The sequence below is a fragment of the Apium graveolens genome, chromosome 3 (genome assembly GCF_009905375.1).
Source record: "Apium graveolens cultivar Ventura chromosome 3, ASM990537v1, whole genome shotgun sequence".
In the NCBI taxonomy this organism is placed as follows: Eukaryota; Viridiplantae; Streptophyta; class Magnoliopsida; order Apiales; family Apiaceae; genus Apium; species Apium graveolens.
In genome coordinates, this window is record NC_133649.1 from 213817515 (window position 1) to 213841143 (window position 23629).

At 38.1% G+C, this 23629-nt stretch overlaps 3 protein-coding genes across 3 annotated transcripts; 2 read left to right on the plus strand and 1 right to left on the minus strand.

The window, feature by feature from the left end:
* Window positions 1-2310: 2310 nt before the first annotated feature.
* LOC141713080 (CSC1-like protein At4g35870) lies at window positions 2311-5080 on the plus strand. The gene has a single exon (XM_074516314.1). It carries the CDS (start codon window positions 2481-2483, stop codon window positions 4956-4958), a length of 2478 nt encoding a protein of 825 aa, XP_074372415.1. The 5' UTR covers window positions 2311-2480; the 3' UTR covers window positions 4959-5080.
* Window positions 5081-5900: 820 nt separating this feature from the next.
* Window positions 5901-6712, plus strand: LOC141714800 (uncharacterized). The gene is made up of 3 exons (XM_074518298.1): window positions 5901-6010; window positions 6114-6165; window positions 6518-6712. Exons 1-3 carry the CDS (start codon window positions 5901-5903, stop codon window positions 6710-6712), a joined length of 357 nt encoding a protein of 118 aa, XP_074374399.1.
* LOC141713082 (calcium and calcium/calmodulin-dependent serine/threonine-protein kinase-like) lies at window positions 6506-10564 on the minus strand. Its single transcript, XM_074516315.1, has 7 exons — window positions 9644-10564; window positions 9497-9551; window positions 9195-9305; window positions 8856-9088; window positions 8548-8755; window positions 8366-8425; window positions 6506-8277 (listed from the first exon to the last, which is right to left on the minus strand). Exons 1-7 carry the CDS (start codon window positions 10336-10338, stop codon window positions 8101-8103), a joined length of 1539 nt encoding a protein of 512 aa, XP_074372416.1. The 5' UTR covers window positions 10339-10564; the 3' UTR covers window positions 6506-8100.
* Window positions 10565-23629: the final 13065 nt, after the last annotated feature.

Below are 23629 nucleotides of genomic sequence, written 5' to 3' on the forward strand. Positions count from 1 at the left end.
CAGCAACAAACACATGCAAGATATAATCATCACACATTCACATCATCTTGATTCCATAAAACAAGAACTCGGCAAAACCGAACCTATAAACACACACACATCCGCATGCAAGTACCAAACCACACATGCAAGTGAATCAAAGCTTATATATAGAACAAGGATAAAATTCTATGGAAGAATCCATAAAAATCAAGTGAAGAAGAGAGATGTACCGAGAGGAAAAAGAGAGAGAGAGAGAGACTTCGAGAGTGAGAGAGAAAAAGAGAGAGAGGAATGAGAGAATGGGAGAAAGGAGAAAGTGGCCGGGTGAAAAGAAAGGAAAGGGGTGGGGATGGTCTTTTTATAAGGGTTTGGCAGGGGTAAAATGGTCATGTGCCAAACTTTTTAATTTCCTTTTCTCCTTTCTCCTTTTTTAATCAATGATTGTATTTAACACAAGATAGCTCCCTCAGAAAATATGGAAATGAAACGAATAATAATTTAAAAATGTAGATCTCGAAATTAGCTTTACAACCATTACTCATAATAAACTTTTGAGCGTACGGTTGATTTTATATGATTTTTACAAGTTTATGCTAAAGATAGCATTTTCATACATAAAAACCATTTTAAAATACAACGATCATGAAATAAATCCGTCTATCATTTTTAGAAAGTCTCTAGGACTATTCCAAAGATAACAAAACAAATCTCATGCCTTTACCCTACTCAGATAATTTTATAAAAATATGCAAAGGTTAAATAAACCTAAATAAAATAATTCCCTTATATCCATAAAAATATTAACAGATCACGTATTCTCGTATACAGACAAGCAATCACGTATACTCACACATCACAACTTATGTCTGATCATAAAAATTTCCCTTTTTATCATTATTCCTCTTTTCGCGTACCGGGTCACGTTCTGCCTGACGGTCCGACGCTCAGCGTTTCAATTACGCTTCACAATATCATTATCGACCGACACGTCATTTAGAACACAATACTTTATTTAAACATTCATTTCACACAATAACACATATTTCACATTTTAAATACTTTAATCCCTTTAAGGACGGGTTCCGTTCTATCTGACGGCCCGACAACACATCTTAACTCCTAAGCTGACTCTTTAAATTGGAACGCGTCTATCTACGCTCCTAGATACTTATATACCATAAAGAAAATTAATCATCACTTAATCACATATTTTATAATCGCTTCACACAAATCATACTTTATTGACTTAATTACGTCACAAAATTCTCAGTCGTTACAGTATTCCTTAATGCTGAACACAAGTTCTGTGTCATGCATCTATATAGGTACATGTGGAAGGAGCATAAAGGCATTGGTGTGAGGATGTATTTGTGGTTGGCTGCTAGGGCCACCACTGACTATACATTTAACAAACATATGCAAGAGATGAAAAAAGTTTGTCAAATTTTATATTTTTTTATATAAAGTGGAATTACATTTCACTAACTATACCCTGATATTTACATTTCTGTCGAACAGTTGTCAAGGAAGTGCTTTGAATGGCTTAGTGAAAAACCTAGAAGTCAGTGGTCCCGAAGTGCAATCACATGCCAGATCAAGAATGTCATCATAATTTTCCATGTTTTCTGCCATTTCTGTAGAGGGTGGATGCAATTAGGGTTTAGATATCAAGCAATTGGGGTTGGGGTAAATACAGTGGGGAATGGACTATTGACAAAACTGCCCCCCACCAAAAGTAACTGTTATGTGCTCTATTTGACGGAAATACACTAAACACAAAAACGGGCAGAGTTCATGTACACGAAATGAGAGTTTTTAAAGTATGATACCTAAAGTGGTCTGATACACAAAGTGCACGTACACAAAGTGCACTTTACTCTATTTATATCCCTAACAGTTTTATTTGCGGTATCAGCCCTGATACCAACCCTGATACGAATCTCCATATTATGTATCAACTACTGAGACTGCTGATACGCATATGAAAAATGCGTGTCATCCCTAATACGCATGATGGATTTGCGCATCACCCATTTTTTAAAAATAACAAATATGCACACGATTTGACGAGTCTAGTTGGTAGGCTGGGCCAAATATCCCGAAATATTGATATTTTTGGTGATTATCTATTGACAATTATATATATATATAACCTTTTTTACGTTTGAATTTTGTTTAGTTAGTATTTGATTGCAAATTGTATTTTTATAAAAAAAATTGGGAAATTGTAAAAAAAAAATGTCATTTTTCAAAAACCTCAATTTTTAAAAATAATTATTGAATAAAAGGAAGAGGAAGAGTGTATGAAAATGAGGAAGACGACAAACAAAAAGGGGGTAGAGGATTCACAGGGTGTATCTATCAACAACATAGGCCAGCCAGCCAGCCAGCATCAACTCAGCTGTTTGATCGACACCATTCCTCCTCAATTCCCCCCCCCCCCCATTCCAAAACCCTAATTCCAATCAAATGCTCCCCCAATTCCAAACTAAACCCTAATGAAATTTATAAACTCTAGATTACTAATCATGCAATTCCCACCTCAATCATCCCCAATTTTCAATAATCCAATCTCACCCTCATCATCAAACCCTAACAGCAATAACGATGATTTCAATTACGCATGGTACGGTAACATCCAGTACCTTCTCAACATCTCTGCTATTGGTACAATCACTTGTCTTCTCATCTTTATTCTCCTCAAGCTTCGTAGCGATCATCGTAAATTACCCGGTCCTACCGCTATTGCTTCTAAGCTTCTCGCTGTTTGGCATGCTACTGGTCGCCAGATTTCCCTACATTGCGGTGCTGATGCTGCTCAGTTTTTGCTAATTGAAGGTGGTTCTTGTGCTCTTCTTGTTTCTCTTGCTTTTCTCGATGTTTCCGTTTTGCTTCCGCTTAATATTTATGCTGGGAATGCTCCTATGTCTGATCAGTTCTCCAAAACTACTATTACGCATATTAGTAAGGGTTCCGGGTTGTTGTGGGTGCATTTTGTGTTTGTTGTTATTGTTGTTGTTATTGTGCATTTTGCGATTAATTTGATCGAGAGGAAGCTTAAGGTTACGAGGTTTAGAGACGGGTATGGGAATCCGAGTGATCCTAGTGTTAATAATTCGACGGCTATTTTTACTGTGATGGTACAAGGGGTGCCGAAGAATTTAGGGTTTGATAAGACTCCGTTTGTGGAGTATTTTCAGCATAAGTATCCGGGGAAGGTTTATAGGGTTATTGTGCCTATGGATTTGTGTGCTTTGGATGATTTGGTTACGGAGTTGGTTAAGGTTAGGGAGGATATTTCTAAGTTGGTTAGGAGGATGGAGTTGCAGGATTTGGGTGAAGATTATAATGAGAGTGAGGATGGGTTGCTTGGTTTGTGGAGGAGAGTGAAAGATTTGTGGGTCGGGTTTGTTGATGAGTTGGGTTTGTCTAATGAGGAGAGACTTAGGAAGTTGCAAGAGCGTAGGGCTGATTTGGAGATGGATATGGCAGCTTATAAACAAGGGAGAGCTAAGGGTGCCGGAGTTGCATTTGTGGTGTTTAAAGATGTGTATACTACAAACAAGGCTGTTCAAGACTTTCGTAATGAGAAGAAGAGGAGGGTTGGGAAGTTTTTCTCTGTAATGGAGTTGCAGTTACAGAAGAACCACTGGAAAGTTGATCGAGCACCGTTGGCAACTGACCTTTATTGGAATCATCTCGGTTCCACAAAACTTTCACTGAAATTGCGAAGAGTGTTTGTCAACACTTGTTTGTTGTTATTGCTCTTGTTCTTCAGTTCTCCTCTAGCTGTCATAACTGCCATCAAGAGTGCAGGGCGCATTATTAATGCAGAAGCAATGGATAATGCTCAGCTGTGGTTTGCTTGGATTCAGAGCTCAAGCTGGCTTGCAACCTTATTCTTCCAATTCCTGCCCAATGTGCTTATATTTGTGAGCATGTACATTGTGATCCCTTCTGCTCTCTATTATCTCTCCAAGTTTGAGAGACATCTTACTGTTTCCGGGGAACAGAGAGCTGCACTTTTGAAGATGGTTTGCTTCTTTTTGGTTAATCTCATTCTTCTTAGGGCTCTGGTTGAATCATCTCTAGAAAGTGCGATATTAAGTATGGGGAGGTGTTATTTGGATGGTGAAGATTGCAAAAGGATCGAGGAGTACATGAGTGCTTCTTTCCTGTCAAGATCTTGTCTCTCGTCTGTTGCATTTTTAATTATAAGCACATTCTTGGGAATTTCTTTTGATCTACTAGCACCAATTCCCTGGATTAAGAGGAAGATTCAGAGGTTTCAGAAAAATGACATGCTTCAGCTTGTACCCGAAAACAGTGAAGACTATGCTCTGGAGAGTCAGGAGACCGAAAGCCTTCAGAGGCCACTTATGCATGACGGAACATTTAACACAACGGTTGGGAATGGGGGATCGGTCAATGGCGGTGTTGGTGAAATGGATTTACCTGGTCAGGATCTTTCTGAATACCCAATTAGCAGAACCTCACCAGTCCCAAAGCAGACGTTTGATTTTGCACAATATTATGCATTCAATTTGACAATATTTGCTTTGACCTTGATATATTCTTCATTTGCTCCACTTGTGGTTCCTGTTGGTGCTATTTACTTTGGGTATAGGTACGTAGTAGATAAGTACAACTTTTTATTCGTGTACAGAGTACAAGGTTTTCCTGCTGGCAATGATGGAAGGTTGATGGATACTGTATTGAGTATCATGCGGTTTTGTGTCGACTTGTTCCTCCTTTCTATGCTCTTGTTCTTTTCAGTCAAAGGAGATTCCACGAAGCTGCAAGCTATTTTCACTCTAGGATTACTAGTTATGTATAAAATTTTGCCATCTGATAATGATGGTTTCCAGCCTGCTCTATTGCAAGGCATGCAAACTGTTGACAATATTGTAGAAGGACCAATAGATTATGAGGTCTTTTCACAACCCAAATTTGAGTGGGATACATATAATTTGTGATTAAAATAATCTTGTATTAGTTATACAAAATCCTTTTGTTGTTAGGTCATGCATACTTTTTGTCTGTAAATTATTCTACATCTATGTATGTAAAATAGTAACATATGTATTGTTCTGCAGAAGTTATGGAACTATTAGATCAGGTGCTACCATACTGAACCAAGAGTTCTGTTTCCCTCCATAGGTTATTTAAATTTTTATTGGAGCCGAGTCTAATTTTTGGTTTAGCAAGCTATTGTTGGATTATAATGCTCGGGAGCATGCGTGCTCTTTGAAATAATATCTTTTTTTCCGACTCTAGGTAAGATCGAAAAACCAGTTAGTGGATGAAGAGCTGGTATGTCCAACTATTTGTCTGGAAGAAAAACATATGCATGGAAGAGATTGAGATTTCACTGGCAAGTCAGTAAATCAATATATATTTATCCAATTTAGTGATAGATTACAGAGAACATTGTGGCTGTCTCCAGTCTCCAGTCTCCAGTCTCCAATTTAGTAATTATGTGTCTAAGATAATTAAATATAATGTAGAGTGGAGGAGTTGGGAAATGTACTTGGACCAAATGAATTACTGGCACCATCAGAAACAGAGAAAAATTAGGAACTGGAACTAATTCAACTAGTCAAGACCAACCCCTATAACTACTCCCTGCCAAGCATATAACCTACTCTGTGTCCTTCACTCTAGCACCACCAAGTTTGTCTCAATGTGATTCCACTAATCAGAATTTGTTACTTTCATCTCTGTCTTTAATATATGTTGCTAATGTTTAGATCAACATATGCTATTTTGGTTGAAGTTTCAAGATATAACTGGACAGGAAGAGTGAACACATCAGTCACAAGTTCATCACTTGTGGCCTTAATATACTTTTCATCTGGAGAGGGGAATATATAGAAAGGAGGAGTTAGATGCAACATCTAGCCAATACGAGTTCGGAGATGTCCAAGCTGCGGTTTGGAGGTCATAATTATCCTGTCTGCCCTAAGCCTCGTCGCATTGGATCAGCCGTTCCTGAACTCCTCAAGCCGCTCAGATGCAGCAAACACAGGTTCATTTATTTTATCAGTATAACAATACTTCTTGTGCATAAACTTCATGCTCTTAGTAAGTGATTCTGATTGAATTATTTGTACTCTTTCTATTAATTTCAGCCAGCTGAGTCCTGATGCCAGATCTGGAATTCTCGGTGTGATTGCTGAAAAGGTAAAAAGTTTACTATCCAGAATTACAAAAAGTCTGTTTGTATGGAAAGATTGACAGCATGAAACTTGTTTCTTGAGTATACAGGATTCATGCTGTATGATCAGCAGCAGTTAGCACAACTGGTTCTAAACAATTTAACAACAAAAATAAAAGAAATCCAAAATTTGTCTCATTTAACATTCACATTACCCCGAACCTTTAAGAATGAAACTTCATCCCATACCTCCCTCTTCAGGCCTTTCCCCGGGAAAGCATAGGAGTACAGATGATAAGAAAAAACAAATATGACATCCGTTTTGATGTATAGATCTCTTGTTTGTGTATGTATGAAATGGATGTATGTGTATTGCAGACAGCAGAGGGGCGCGAACTTATATGCTCAGGATGCTCACCAACATGCTACACAGGTTCGCCTCCTAGCAGAACAGATAATCCATTAGTTCATGACATGCAATTTATACATCAAACGGAACCCTTCTCGCCGTTATCAGCTCCAAGAAGGAATCTTTCTGATAAATTCGGTTTTGCCTCTGCCTCTCCAGCATAATCCACTCTTTATTTAGGTCCCTGAGATCAAGGATGCTGTTCAGGATAAACAACATGAAGAATGAGATAGAATTCTACATAATGAGGAAATTTTTGTAGCAAGATTAGTATAATCTTTAAACCTCTTTATACTTACATGTCTCTCTGTCTTTAACTGTAAATAGCATGATGATTTTTAGGAGTGAAAATGTATGTGTAAATAATGTCAATTTTGCACCTTCAGTTCACCCTAAAATAATAAATATTTTGTCTTTGCATAAAAGATCCATTTTCTTATAACTTACTTGCTATCAAATGGTAAATAAATATTATCATTATACAGTTATCTACTTGTGATTTTGTGTTATGATGACATTTAAAATTAAATTTTGCTTTTAATGCATCTACAAAGTCCATTGGCATTCACCAGCAGTCCTGCAGCAGCCCAGGTAGCTCCCTTTAGTATCATTTTCACTGCCCTCTTCTGTATTTTCAGGTTTACTTCTCTTCTATAGTTATGTTGAATGCTACATAAAATATTATATAACTAGATAAGAAATGGTAACTTAAGGATCTGCTATTTATTATCCGTATGTTTCACAGGCAAAATTGTTGTATGCAGAGAGATGATGGATGGCAATAAAAATAACGAGATATTGAAGCAGCCGCATGTGTTGGATGTCTTTTGTATTGCAAGCATGAATCAAATTTTCGTTTGTGGTGTGACTGCAGGGACTGGTAGGATACAAAAGATGAGTGATTGAACTCGTATATAAATGCCACTGGCGGAACCAGGGGGGAAGCTAGGGGATGCAAATTAACAGTGCATGGTATTTCCAGTCCCTGCTAAACTAGACAGATGAGTGTAGCTTTTCTTAAGCTCTGTACTTAACAAAAAAAACAAATTTAGAGTTTGGTTGAGAGAAAAAATAATAGGATAGAGTTTGCCTCAGGTTCTGAGAGATTAGTAGCCACTTTCCAGAGGGAGAGGGGGGGGGGGTGCATTGGAGTTTGAATTAGAAAAAGGAAAAGGAATAGGAATATCCAATGCAATAATACCTAAAACCACATTCTCTCCAATCAGAAATGTTTAAGGCCGGCCGGCACTGCAGTGACTTTGTGCATGGAATAATGCTTAACCACTCATGAAAATGACATCCACCCTAATACTCTATACGCCTGCTTGAATTATACTATTATGTTAACAAGTCAGGCTCCCTCCTCCCATCATCATATTTGTATTCATTTTATCACCACCACTTGATGACTATTCTGATTGAACAACGACCTTTATATATAACAAAGAAAAGCTCTTCATAACAAAACACTACTATTAATGATCAAATGACCCCTCTGCTTATATGTGTTTAGAATATGATAATTAGAGAACTACAACACAATAACACATAATTAAGCTGGACGAAGGGAAGAGAGAACTACGTCCTGCAACGAACTATCTCTTTTCATGGCTGCTTTGAACTCCTCAAAAGTAACCTTTCCATCGCTGTTGGCATCCATGACATCAAATATTTCGTCAAGTTTTCCGGGTTCTGTGATATCTACTGGTAGACATTCATCTGGCAAAGCCTGCAAAATTAACAAGCATATCTTATACAAAATATGTATTTTGGATTTATATTGTGTGCTCATAAGACCTAAAGGCAAGAGGATTTACTCTCAGCATTGAAGCTACTTCATCTTTACTAATGCAACCAGATCCATCTGTATCATACATCTGCAATTTGCAAAATGAGAGTGTTTTGAATCAGAATTTAAGTTGTAAGTTTCAATTGTGCTTGTGATATAAGTTGAGTCAGTGTTGCTCATTTTTCAGGATCGGAAGGGATTGTTGCGCACCTGAAAGCAAAGACGAAGTGCATCATCTCCCTGGGAGTTCCTTAAGCTAGAAAATCCGCAAACTATCTCTCTCATGTCTACAGTACCATCACGATTGTTGTCAAATAGATCAAATATGCGTGGTGCCAGAGGAATTAGTGATGACATTTTCATAGCTTTCAAGACCTCCTCAAACTCAGACAGCGTGGCATTCTCGCCATCTGCACATCTGCAAGTCCACAGAGTGGTCATATGTAGTTGTATGATTGGTATGTGTCAATAAATATATTTAACAGAATCACAGCTATATTAAATAGTTTGGTACTTACATTTTCCTGAAGTGTAAATTGAGATTCTCGAGCTCATCAGGCTTAAGGTCATAGGTACCTACTAAAGTTTTTAGCCTCTTTGTTCTCAGAAAAATGGTGCTACTCCACATACTGGCTATTGCAGCTGCACGCAGCTTGCGTCGTGCATTGAACCTATGCAGCCGTGTAACAATCTCCGGATCAATATCTCCTTCATTGGCTGAATCTCCAATGACCCACGAATGCTGAAGAACCTGTTTTATAGATTTGAAAAATTAGAAATGGTGAAAACTTTGTCTGTTCAAATTTATTTGTAGAATAACAGATACTATGAAGCTCAATAAGCTTGGTAGATCATACCTCATCTGCTGCGGGTCGTCGTTGTGGATCAACTGCTAATAAACTAGATATCAAATCCTTTGCTGAAGATGAAATGTTCTTCCATGTCTTTTCATAAAAGCTGAACTCCCCCTGCATGCAGATATGGAATTCATATACAGAAATTTGCACTAGGCAGATCAAAATATTAGCTGCCCTAAACTTAAATATTATCAGATGTCTTAAAATGTGCTTCCATTTGAAGAGGGTCAAGATTGAAATATTGAACGTTTATGTTTTATTAAGATAAAACAGTAAATGAATAGTTCGGGTAGGATACATACTGCCATTATCATTTGCTGCTTCTGTCGATTTGATTGTGCGATAAAAGGAGGATATCTGTGAAACAAAAATATATGAAAGAAATAATATGTGAAACTGAAATGAAAATCACTATGTATTTTTAGGACAGTAGCAAAGAGGATACTTACCCTGAGAGTAGGATATACAAAATCACACCAAGCGACCACATATCGCTTTTAGAAGATACTTTTCCACGTGAAAGAGCCTCCGGTGAAACATAATCAATGGAACCAAACAAGCCAACAACAGGGTCAGTAAACTCCTCCACGGAACTCAATCCAAAGTCCATGATTTTCAGTGGAGAGCCTTTAGAATCGTTCAAAAAAAGACAATTCTCAGGCTTCAAATCTCTATGGATTATATCGGCTTGATGAAGTGCAGCTAATCCACCTGCAATTTGGCGAACCACTGCTGCTGCTTCAACCTCAGTGTACTTTGACTGAGCTACAATCCTGTCAAATAACTCACCACCGGAGCAAAGCTCAAGTATGAGATGAACTCCACTAGGATCTTCACAAACATCGTATAAATGGATGACATTAGGATGAGGCGAGACATCTTCCACAATTTTCCTCATTACCAGGATCTCATTTGTCAGCAAAGCATCCGAGACACAAACTTGTTTGAAAGAAGGAAAAGCTCGATTATTTCGTTGCATCTGCCCTGATGATGTGATCCTTCTCAGTGTCTTGATTGCTACATGGCCGTGGTCAGTATCAGTCGTGGATTTCTTCTTTCCTTTCCTTACAACTGAGAATCCACCTCTTCCTAGTATATTTGTCACTTCATATTCATCAGTAAGTTTTTTCGTCTCTTGTACCATGGTTCCAAGAAGATTAAAATTTTAATGCGAAAGAATGGAGAGAATTAAAGCCCTTGAGTTGAGAGTTGCAGGCAAGCAAAGTAGCTAAAGAAAGTGAAGCCAACAAATTGGTTCAATGATTAGGAGTATAAGACTTTATGTATGACATAAGCCTAATGAACATCTAGTTATTATATTATAGGTACCATACAATTAATAAATATAAATGATGAATGCTGAAGCAGAAGGCTACAATAGAATAAGTCGTTAGAGATAAGAGCTGTTTAAGAAATGACAATGACCAGGTCAACAACTCAACTAATCACCAATTAGCAGATTGATCGTAGAATATTTTTAATGAACGTCAACTAGTCCATTTTCCCGGAAATTCTTTCCCCTTTACACTTGGTTAAAATTCATATCCCCCTCCGTCTATTGAGCATCATCATTTGCCTATGGATAATTTTGTCAATTTCATTCCCGGATTTAAATTCTTTCTGGATAACTTATTTGACTTGCTCTAATGTATCATCACAGGTTTTACAACCTCTGCGCGCAATTGGCAGAAATAATAGGGGCTGCCATCCGAGTTAGAGCCCAAATTCATGTGGGCAAGTTCACCTTGATAACATCATGTTCAATTGTTTTTTTTATATCAAAATTATTATTTGGAGTTGGTCAGATTAACTCGTAAAAATATTTCAAATTCGGTTTCCAGACAAATATACAACATAAATTGCATTATTAATAAAACAACTAAGTAGATGCTATGTTTGTTAAGCCTCCAAGCCACCATTCTACACCGTACGTTTCTTTTTTATGTAACTTTGAAATAACTGCAGTTGCAGACTCAGCTTCAATTGTTGTCAACTTTTTCTTGCCACATACTTCCTCTTGATTAAATGATCCAATACGTTTGCTGATTGCAGTCTGCGTCTAATTTTGTTGATTTTATTTTTGAAGGAATAATGTCCTTCATTAATAAGATCAATCACTCTGTTTAATATATGAAAGATCAGGAGGAACAGCCTGTCAGTTTATGCAATGAAGCTTAACAAACTGAAATGAAATGAAGAAGACAAGTAATTGTATTAAGCTTGAGAGTATTACAGAGAGGTTCAGAGTATTTATACACCACACACTGATCTTATTTTCCTAACAAACTGACAAAGCTAGACACTAGTTTGTTACAAGAGTGACAGCTGGATTTGCTTTGTTGTAATTCGCTGGCATCACCACATTCTTCTCAGGATTAGAGTGACTTATATCAGCAACATCCCCCTAAGTTGGAGGGTTGAAACAGATTAACAACACCCAACTTGGCAGTCAAGTATTGTAACTGAGCGGAAGGTAGAACCTTAGTGAAGATATCAGCTGGTTGATTAGTAGTAGAGATTGCAATGGGCTTGATAATACCTAATTGTAAATTTTCACGGACAATATGACAATCATGCTCGATGTGTTTTGTCCGTTCATGAAAGACAAAGTTAGAAGTAATGTATAGAGCAGAGTTGTTGTCACAGTAAAGAGTGACTGGGGTGAAGTTTTGATAACCAAATGTGCGAAATAGACTAAGAAGCCCAACCAATTCACAACAAGTATCAGCCGTTACTCGATACTCAGCTTCAGCAGATGACTTGGAAACTGTGTGTTGTTTTTTGCATTTCCAGAAAATTAGAGAAGTACCAAATTGCACACAAAAACCAGTAAGAGAATGTCTTGTGGTTGGACATCCTCCCCAATCAAAATCACTGTAAGCAGTAAGAATAGGTTGAGCATTGGTAGAGTAGAACAACCCTTGACCAGGTGAGCCTTTGAGATATCTGAGGACTTTATAGGCAGCAAAAAGATGATCCAAACGAGGTTTGGCCAAGAATTGAGAAAGAACTTGAATAGAGTAAGATATATCTGGTCAAGTGATGGTTAAATACATTAAACGACCAACAATTCGTCTATAAGCTGATCCATCTGTGTTAGATAGGAAATCACTAGTATTAGACTACAAGGTGTGATTTTGTTCAATTGAAATTTTAGAAGGTTTACAACCAAGCAAGCCAGTATCAGTGAGTATGTCAATAGTGTACTTGTGTTGATGCAGGTAGATACCAGAGGAAGACATGCAAACCTCAACACCAAGGAAGAACTTCAGAGGACCCAGATCCTTGACTTTAAAGTTAGAACTCAAGTAATCAATACCTTTCTGAATAAGAGCCTTGTCAGTGCCAGTAATCAAAATATCATCAACATAAACCAGAATGGCCAAAAATTGAGAACCACTTTGCGTAGTGAACAAGCTATTTTCAAAATGAGACTGAATAAATCTATCAGCCTTAAGAGCAGTGGCAAATTTAGTGAACCAACATCATGGTGCTTGCTTAAGCCCATATAAAGATTTCTTAAGTTTGCATACCCAATTATCAGAATCAGTAAGGCCATTTAGTGCAGGAATAGAAGACAACTGAAAATATCCCGGAGGCAATTTCATATATACTGTTTCACTCAAATCACCATGCAAGAATGCATTTGTGATATCAAGTTGAAAGATATGCCAATTCTAACAAGCTGTAATTGCAATCATCAATCTCACTGTAGTCATTTTTGCTACAGGAGCAAACGTTTCAAAGTAGTCAAGTCCATAGGTGTGAGTAAATCCCTTTGCTACAAGTATGACTTTGTATCTTTCAACAGAGCCATTGGGGTGATACTTTATCTTGAATAACCACTTGCAATCCACTATATGTTGATTAGTAGGCTTAGGGACAAGTTCCCAGGTATTATTACTTTCAAGTGCATTGAGTTCAGTCTTCAAGTGCATTGAGTTCAGTCTTCTTGGCAGATAGACAGTGTGAATCTTTTGCAGCCTGAGAATATGTGTAAGGAGTAGGAATGATTGTGGTGGCACACAAAAACTAGGTATGTTGAGGTGTAAAGGTATTATAAGTCATATACTGACTAAGTGGATATGTACACTTAGATTGCACTGTATGAACAATGGGTTTTGGAACACCAGTATAATCTTTGTATTTAACAGAAGCTGTTCTATTCCTGACAGGTTTAGATTTAACTATTAGAAGGGGGGGGGGGGGGGTTGTACTTGTATGGACATCTGATCAACCTGTTCAATTTCAGGGACCAAATGAGTAATAGTCTCAGTAGAAGGTTCAGTACTGTGAATAAATGAGCAACATCATCTGATAAAGGAGTATCTGGAAAGATATAGGTGCTGTTAGGGGAAGACTAAACAATAGGTGTAGTAACAGTCTAAAATGGAAAACAATCTTCGACAAATTTGATATCTCTGGATATATAACATTTCTTTGTGTTAATATCCATAACTCTATATCTTTTTTAGTGAAAGGATATCCAAGAAATATACACTTTAGAGTTTTGGCTGCAAACTTGTCATGAGGAGAGTACAGATCAGATATATAGCTCAGACAGCCAACATTTCTTAATGTAGAATAATCAGGTGAAGTTTTGAGTAGAATTTCATATGAAGATTTGAATTTAAGAACTGATGATGGAAGCATATTGATTAAATGAGTGACAGTGAGAATACAATCTCCCCATAATGACACAGGGAGATTTGCTTGAAATCTAAGAGATCTTGCAACATTAAGCAAGTGTTGATGCTTTCTCTCTACAATCCCATTTTGTTGGGGTGTATGAGAGCAAGAAATTTGATGAACAATTCCCAATGACTGAAAGTGAGATGTAAGTTCTATATTTAAGAATTCTGTCCCATTGTCTGATATGACAATCTTAACATACTTATTAAACTGATTCTGAACATACAGGAGAAAGATTTAATGAGATTAGAGACTTGATTTTTGTTTGAAAATAGAAAAGTCCAAGTGCATCTAGAACAGTCATCCACAATGGTCAGGAAATAAGAACATTTTTCATTAGTACAGTATTTATATGGTCCCCAAACATCACAATGTACTAAATTAAATATTTCTTCAATAATTGATGTACTAGAAGAGAAGCTTAGTCTAACTTGCTTAGACAAATGACATATGTCACAATTGTGAACAGACTCATTTTTACAAGCAGGAATGTGATGTAAAACAGTACTAGAAGGATGCCCTAACCTCCAATGCCAAGTACTGGAGTTTGACAAAGTAGTAATAGCATAATTGACATCACTAGTTGTTAGGCTGGTAGAAAGACATGCTTGAGACTGAAGTTTGAGAGTAGTTAGCTTGTACAATCCCTCTTGTAACTCACCAATCTCTTTCTCCATCATTAAGGAAGGGGCCTGCAGTATGCATTTAGTGGAAAGAAAAGAAATAACACAAGGAAGAGAATGGGTTAGTTGAGGTATAGACAACAGATTACACTGAAATGTTGGAACCACCAACACAACTTTAAGTGTGATATCAGGAGTCAAATTGACATTTCCAATATGAATGATAGCAGATACAGCTCCATTTGGCAGATGAAGGTCAGACTTAACTACTTTAGAATTAGAGACTAGATCAAGATAAGTTGTTATATGGTGAGTAGCTCTAGAATCAATGATCCATATATTCTTGGATGAGTTAAATTGAGTATGACTGGCAAAAATGATAGAATTGATAGAATAAGATGAAGAAGTACCTGCACATTGATTGTTGATATTAGTTAACCAGGGTGCAAAGTTGGTGCTACTAGCATTGGATATTTTGGATTGCATCATCTGTAGAAACTGCTGAAACTATACATCTGATAAGGTATCTGCAGAATTACCAGACTGAGAAGAGCCAATATCAAACTTATTCTCCTGAGCTGTGGTTTTGACTGCATTAGCAGATGATTTCTTGATAGCAGAGGACCTGATTTTATGTTTAGGTTGTCCATACAATCGGTGCCACTCAGGATAGCCATAAAGAGCAAAGCACTTGTCTCGTGAGTGACCAGTAAGAGCACAATAGTCACAGATCACAGATGTATCAACATGTTTCTTCTCACTCCTTTTAAATCCTTGAGACTTGTTCTTATTACCAGAATATTGTCCAATTTGCACATTCATAGCCATGGTGTCATGATTCAAGGTGTTATGTAAGGCAGAGTCACGCTGATTTTCCTCTTGAAGTAACATTGCATATGCTTGACTCAAATCAGGAAGAGGATTAATTAACAGGATTTGACCTCGAATACTAGTAAAATGCTCACCGAGTCCCATAAGAAATTGACTCAGTTTCATCATCGTTTCATACTTATCCAATTTCTGACTATTACTACAAGTGCAAGTGGCTACAACACATGTACAACGAGGAATAGGTGCGAGATTATCAAGTTCATCAATCAAACCTCTAAATTGTGTAAAATAAGCAGTAATTGACTTTGTGCCCTGAGTTAGAGAAGCAAGTTCTTTACGAAGATTAAACAGACGAGGCACATTGTTTTGAGCATAACGTAGATGTAGATCATTCCAAATTTGAGATGCAGTAGGCATATACACTATACTCTTACGAATTTCAGAATAAACAGAGTTTAAGATCCAAGAGATTACCAGATCATTACTACGCATCCATAGAGCTAATTGAAGCGAAGTTGCAGTTGGTTTAGGCTGAGTACCATCAATGAACCCTACCTTTAGCTTCGCTGATAAAGCGATTGATACAGATCTGCTCCAATGATGATAGTTTTGATCCGTAAGAACATCACTTACTAATGATAAGCCTGGATGATCGGAACTGGTAATATAATACGGGTGATTGATGTCAATAACTGTTGGAGCTGCCATAGATTATGATTGTTCTGTAGAATCTGATGCAATTACAGTGGCATATGATCGCATAATCGAGATTGTTGAACAATTGAGAGAGATTTGCAAATTAGATCGAGAGAGATGACAGATTGAGATAGAAATAGTGATTGTAAGTATTATGAAGATGTATCTATATGTAGATATACAGAGAACCTTGCTCTGATACCATGTCAGTTTATGCAATGAAGCTTAACAAACTGAAATGAAATGAAGAAGACAAGTAATTGTATTAAGCTTGAGAGTATTACAGAGAGGTTCAGAGTATTTATACACCACACACTGATCTTATTTTCCTAACAAACTGACAAAGCTAGACACTAGTTTGTTACAAGAGTGACAGCTGGCATCACCACATTCTTCTCAGGATTAGAGTGACTTATATCAGCAACACAGCCCCTCGCGATCACACGATCAGCAAGATATGAGAGTTTTGGCAAGAAAATGTGCAGCTCGATTTACAGTTCAACAAATTGTACTGATACATCACTCATCAAAGCCAGAATCATTATGCAAACCTCTAATACTAAATATAAGGCTGATTACAACTTAATTCCACTATGAATAGTCTGTATTACCACCAAACAATGTGATTCAACTATAGTCATGTAGAAGAATGACTTTTTAACCAGCTCAGTGCCTCTTTAATGCTCAGAGCTTCTGACAATTTAGAACTGAAAGTGCTTGGAGATACCCTGGACCTTGCTTCTATCAGCCGTCCTGTATCCTCGAAGATTGCTGCGTCCACATTAACCTTGATCGTATGATTTGCAGGTGAAGTCCGTCTCTCAGCATCGATCCCATATTGTAATGGCCCCAACGAGGGAACAACATCGATACTAGGCATGTATATATGTAAGTTTAAGGATCAAACAGAACATATAGGAATGTGCACCATAAACAGTAGCTCTTTTAGCCATCTTCTGTGAGTTTGCCATCACAATGTACCTTACTTATCTTCATTTGTGTACCTATATGTGTAAGTTACACCTGGTTGATTACTCATTGGTCTTATTAATTTCCCCTTAACAAGAAAACATATTTTCAGGGATAAAACTATGTGATGGTTCCGTAAGCAGGCCTTAATTCTAAAGCAGGTATTAAGAAAATAGGGATGCTTTTCTCATTCTTCCGTAAATAGATGATGCTACGGATTGCATGAAATCATATAAGGTGTTTTGAAGCCGACAATGATTTCAATAATATCCTGACTAAAGTCGTAGACAAGCTGTTGAAAAAGCACGATTCATGCAGCTTTCATGGATTCATATGCGAGTATAAGCAGATAGCTAAGTATGGCAACATGAGTGCAACCTCTAAATTCACATCATAGCATTTTTGCCATTCAACTTTAGTGTTTCAGAAATGTGCAAGTGGAAGGAAAGATATACGCAACATTAAATCCAACGCTTTTGGAGTCAGATTCGGCTTTAAAACCTGCAGACTGAATTATCAACAGCTTGTGCCAATAGCATTTGAAAACATCTACTCTTCCGGCGTTTAACCACGATATTCTTTTTCCTCTTTCACAAAACTATACAAAAAATAGCAAAAATAAAAAGCATTATAAATAAACCTTAATTTATCGATCATAAAAATTTCAAGAAATTGTAATCGAGTTAAATCTATCCACCGACGCTAATTCAGATAATCATCATTTCCAAAACACAATAAAAAAATGTGACAAAACGATAAAAAAAATTGAACAAAATACCACATTTTCATGGTGTTGGAAAATATGGGTATAAGTCCCATATTGGTAAGTCATATTTTTGAGCATTATGACTAAAGGATGTGTGAGATATGATGATATTCTCTTAATAATGGAAATTATTATTTTCCATTAGAATTTGGCTCAAATATTATGGCATAAATTAATTTGATTTTGTTTCAGATTAATTGATATGGTGTATGTCTTGATATATTTAATCTGATTCTGTTTCAGATTATTTATGGAATAGAGTAGCTTGCAAGTATTACACCGATTCCATAATTAATGATATTTAATTATGGAAAAGAGTAGTGCACAAGTCTATCTACACCTATATAAACACCTCTAAGGCGTTAGGGTTAGACACACCAAAAACATATTCACCTCTAAACACAAATCTCTCTCTCTCGGTGATAGTTTCGTGCCCGTTCAAGCTCGCTGAAGGTGCTCGTTATCCGTAACGCCGCCGCTACCTCGTTTTATCCTGGGAGGCTATCGACTCGCACATACGGTGAGAGGCGAAATAGCTTTAAGGAGACAGTTTCAACCGGACTCGAGGATCTCTCTTCTGTTTATATCTTTTCTTCCTCCGTTTGATTTCGTTTACTCACGCACACACTTGTTTGATTATTTGTATTAATCGCAGATTGTTTTCACAATCTTAAAGCTATTTATTTTATATACATCTATGACTAATACATCTGTATCTGTCTGTTTTGTTGAGTAACAGATCGATGGAGAACCAAACTGTGAACGATTCGATGAACATGACGGCTGATCCCAACGCACAGATCACTGGATCTGATGGGGTTCACCAGCAGCCGATTAACCCTAACGCACGGATCGTACGATCTGATGGGGGTCAAACGCCTGTTGGACATGTGCCTTCGGGACATGTGCCTGTGGGACACACTGTCATTGGACAGTTTAGTGTTCCTCTTGGACAGATATCGGCAGGATTCACTCCTCCGATCATACCTGCGGTGCCTACTGGTGTGCATACACCTGTAGTACAGACGCACGTACCATCTGTTCCACCCGTGGTGCCTGCTGCACCTGTTATACCAACTGTGCCTGCTGCACATGCTGAAAAACCTGAGAAGTTCAACGGAACGAACTTCAAACGTTGGCAACAAAAGATGCACTTTTATCTGACCACGTTGCATATGGATCGCTTCCTTAAGGAAGAACCACCGTTGCTCACTGCTGAGAGTAACATGCAGACTGTGTATGCTGCTGATGCTTGGAAGCACTCCGACTACATCTGTCGGAACTATGTGTTAAATTGTTTGTCTGACTCGTTGTATAATGTATACAGCGCGAAGCCAACAGCTAAGGTCTTATGGGAGTCACTTGACCATAAGTATAAAACCGAGGACGCTGGGGCAAAGAAGTGGATTATTGGCCGCTTTCTTGATTATAAGATGGCAGACTCTAAGACTGTGGTCAGTCAGGTGCAGGACCTGCAGGTGATCATTCATGACATTCATGCTGAGGGAATGGTCATAAGTGAGTCTTTCCAAGTTGCTGCTGCTATTGAAAAGCTTCCACCTGGCTGGAAAGATTTCAAGAACTACCTTAAGCACAAGCGAAAGGAGATGTCTATGGAGGATCTTATTGTTAGACTTCGTATTGAAGAAGACAACAGAGGGTCCGAGAAGAAAGTTAACGTTGCCACTGAGAAGGCAAACATGGTGGAGCATGCTCAAAGCTCCAAGCCCAAGAAGGCTAATTCTGGTAAAGGGGCAAAGCTGGCACCCAAGGGAGGGATTTCGAAGTCGAAATTTCAAGGGAAGTGCTACAACTGTGATAAAGTTGGTCATAGGTCTTCTGACTGCAAGAAGCCCAAGAAGCCCAACAAGAAGAAAGAAGCAAACATGGTAGAGAATATCTCCAAGGAGATGGGTGACATAGACCTCTGTGCTACGGTCTCTGAAGTGAACCTGGTCGGTTCTAATCCACGTGAATGGTGGATTGATACTGGTGCTACTAGGCATGTTTGCTCAGACAAGGCGGTTTTCTCTAGCCTCAAAGCTTCCGATGCTGGTGAGAAGCTCTACATGGGGAATTCAGCAACTTCTACCATTGAGGGTGAAGGCACGGTGATCCTGAAGATGACCTCTGGGAAGAATCTGACTTTGAAGAATGTACTTTATGTGCCTGATATTCGCAAGAACCTTGTGTCTGGTTCTCTGTTGAATAAGCATGGTTTTCGCATTGTAATAGAGTCAGATAAAGTTATTTTGTCTAAGAGTGGTATGTTTGTAGGCAAGGGTTATTTAACTGATGGGCTTTTTAAGCTCAATGTAATGTCCGTTAAGGACGATAATGAAATGAAGAATTCTTCTGCTTACTTGCTTGAGTCTCCTAATTTATGGCATGCTAGATTAGGACATGTAAATTATGACACTTTACGATGTTTAAGTGCAAAAGAATACATACCTAAACTTACTATCGACCCAAAACATAAGTGTGAGACTTGTGTTGAGGCAAAATTAACGAGATCATCATTTAAACGTGTGGAAAGGAACACCAAAGTGCTAGACCTAATACATAGCGACATATGTGATTTAAAATTCGCTCCAACAAGAGGAGGAAACAAGTATTTTATTACATTCATTGATGATTGTACAAAATACTGCTATGTATATTTGTTGAAAAGCAAAGACGAAGCTATAGATAAATTTAAAATCTATAAGGAAGAAGTTGAGACACAACAAACTGAGAAAATCAAAACGATACGAAGTGATCGTGGAGGTGAATATGTTGAACCGTTTGGGGAATTCTGTTCACAACATGGTATAATCCATGAGGTCACTGCACCATACTCCCCTCAGTCAAATGGTGTGGCTGAAAGGAAGAATCGCACTCTGAAAGAGATGATGAATGCGATGTTGTTAAGCTCTGGGCTCCCACAATCGATGTGGGGAGAAGCCATCTTAAGCGCAAATAATATTTTAAATATTACGATGCGCAAGAATAAGGATGTAAGTCCTTATGAAATGTGGAAGAAAAAGAAACCAAGTTACCAACACCTGAAAGTGTGGGGGTGCCTTGCAAAGGTACTGATCCCTACACCGAAGAAGGTGAAGATAGGTCCTAAGACTGTGGATTGTGTCTTCATCGGATATCCTCCACACAGCACTGCATATCGGTTTCTTGTTCATGAATCCAAGATTCCTGATATTCAAAAGAATACCATTATGGAATCAAGGAATGCCTCATTTTTTGAGACGATGTTTCCCTGTAATCCAGGAAACCAACAACCTACGACGTCTAAACGATCTCATGAGTCTGTAGATGACGATAATGAGAGTGACGAAAGTGAAGACGAAAATGTGGGGGTAGTGAGAAGGAGCAAAAAACAACGAACGGAGAAATCCTATGGGTCTGATTTTATGACCTATTTGCTCGAAGAAGGTGACCCAAAAACTTATAAGGAGGCGGTTACCTCACCTGATGGGCCTATGTGAAAAGAGGCCATCAAAAATGAAGTTGATTCAATTATGCAAAATCATACTTGGGAATTAGTGGACTTGCCAACTGGTTGCAAACCATTAGGTAACAAGTAGGTTTTCAAGAAGAAGTTGAAAACTGATGGCACTATTGATAAGTATAAGGCCAGACTTGTAATTAAAGGATACAAGCAACAAAAAGGCCTTGATTACTTTGATACATATTCTCCTGTAACGAGAATAACGTCCATAAGGATGATGTTTGCTATTGCTGCAATGCGTAATCTAACTGTACATCAAATGGATGTGAAAACAGCTTTCCTAAATGGAGACATAGATGAAGAAATCTATATGGAACAACCTGAAGGGTTTGTTGTCCCAGGACAAGAAAGGAAAGTGTGTAGATTGGTGAAATCATTGTATGGTTTGAAACAAGCGCCTATGAAATGGCATGAAAAATTTGATGAGGTCGTGCTGGCCAATGGTTTCAAAATCAATGAATGTGATAGCTGTGCCTATTACAAGGATAACGAGAACAGCTATGTCAAGGAGAATGACAATGGCTATGTCATGATGACACTATATGTAGATGGTCTACTTATTGCTGGAAGCAATGATAAAGTTATCAAATCTACAAAGGACATGTTGAAATCAAGGTTCGACATGAAAGATATGGGACTAGCAAATGTAATTCTGGGAATTCAAATTTCTAGAACATCAGAGGGTCTCGCATTAAGTCAACCACATTATGTTGACAAGATCCTTGAGAAGTTTCTTAAGGATGACTTTGAGAAAGCTAGGACACCTGTGGATATGACTTTGCACCTATCAAAGAACAAAGGTGTAGCTGTTTCCCAATTGGAATACTCGAGGATAATTGGTAGTCTGATCTACCTCATGAGTTGTACAAGACCAGACATTGCATACTCAATTAGCAAGTTGAGTAGGTTTACGAGTAATCCGGGAGCTGATCACTGGAAAGCGATTATAAGGGTACTAAGGTACTTGAGGGGAACTCGAGACTATGGACTGCACTATGGCAGATACCCAGCAGTATTAGAAGGATATACTGACGCAAATTGGATATCTAGCGAGAAAGCACTTAAGTCTACGAGTGGCTATGTGTTTACATTAGCTGGAGCGGCAATATCATGGAAATCCTCAAAACAAACGGTGATAACTCATTCCACGATGGAAGCTGAGTTTGTGGCACTAGATAAATGCGCCGAAGAGGCTGAATATCTACGTCAGTTTCTGGAGGATATTCCAAGATGGCCAAAGCCTGTAACTGCAATAGGGATTCACTGTGATAGTTAATCCGCTATTGGCAGAGCACAGAGCACGATGTATAATGGAAAGTCTCGTCATATACGACGACGACACAGTTCCATTAGACAATTGATCTCAACCGGAATTATCACTATTGACTATATACCGTCAAAGGATAATATCGCGGATCCACTAACCAAAGGGTTATCAAGAGAAGTGGTTGAGAAATCATCGAGAGGGATGGGACTTAAGCCTATTGCTTAACGGCATCATGGTGGACACCCAACCATTGCTGACTGGAGATCCCAAGAACTTGGTTCAATGGGACAACTAAATCATGATGACTAAATCACTGTGGGGGTAACCCCTGGCCTGTTCCTATGATGAGGAAACAGTGAGACCCGTAAGGTACGAGGTTAAGCTTTGAGCCTTTAATGATCTTTGATGAATACATGGAGCTCAGGAGTGAACGCATGGAATTCAGTTGAGTAAACGCGGGTTACTCTATAAGATAAAGATCACCTATGTGGGAGAGAAGTGGGGCCGCTTCAAAGGAGAATTGCGAGGCACAATTCTTTAGAAACTTCTGCAGAACCAGGACGATGTTCCATGGCCAAAATGGACATACTCATGAGAGCTGAACGAGTCAGAAACGATATAGTGATAAGTATATCATCGTTTACATAAACGGTCGAACAGTTCAAGGACAAGCACATCTACTGTCTACCAGTAAAGTCGGTATGCTTACTCGAGCGAAGGTTCAAGGAGCATTCTCTACCTATCGTATGCTATATCTGATCGAAGAAACTATCACCAAGTCAAACTCCGTGTCTGTCTGTCTGTCTGTCTGTCTGGTGTGTGCTACTAAGATCACCAATCTCACCCATGTGGGGGACTGTTGGAAAATATGGGTATAAGTCCCATATTGGTAAGTCATATTTTTGAGCATTATGACTAAAAGATGTGTGAGATATGATGATATTCTCTTAATAATGGAAATTATTATTTTCCATTAGAATTTGGCTCAAATATTATGGCATAAATTAATTTGATTTTGTTTCAGATTAATTGATATGGTGTATGTCTTGATATATTTAATCTGATTCTGTTTCAGATTATTTATGG

Coding starts and splice junctions, on each gene's coding strand:
- LOC141713082 (XM_074516315.1), bottom strand. CDS start 10,338: ATGGTACAAGAGACGAAAAAACTTACTGATGAATATGAAGTGACAAAT. Junction 9,552..9,643: donor TTGTATATCCTACTCTCAGG/GTAAGTATCCTC, acceptor TTTGTTTCACAG/ATATCCTCCTTTTATCGCAC. Junction 9,306..9,496: donor AGCAGCAAATGATAATGGCA/GTATGTATCCTA, acceptor ATCTGCATGCAG/GGGGAGTTCAGCTTTTATGA.
- LOC141714800 (XM_074518298.1), top strand. CDS start 5,901: ATGTCCAAGCTGCGGTTTGGAGGTCATAATTATCCTGTCTGCCCTAAG. Junction 6,011..6,113: donor CTCAGATGCAGCAAACACAG/GTTCATTTATTT, acceptor TATTAATTTCAG/CCAGCTGAGTCCTGATGCCA. Junction 6,166..6,517: donor TCGGTGTGATTGCTGAAAAG/GTAAAAAGTTTA, acceptor TGTGTATTGCAG/ACAGCAGAGGGGCGCGAACT.
- LOC141713080 (XM_074516314.1), top strand. CDS start 2,481: ATGAAATTTATAAACTCTAGATTACTAATCATGCAATTCCCACCTCAA.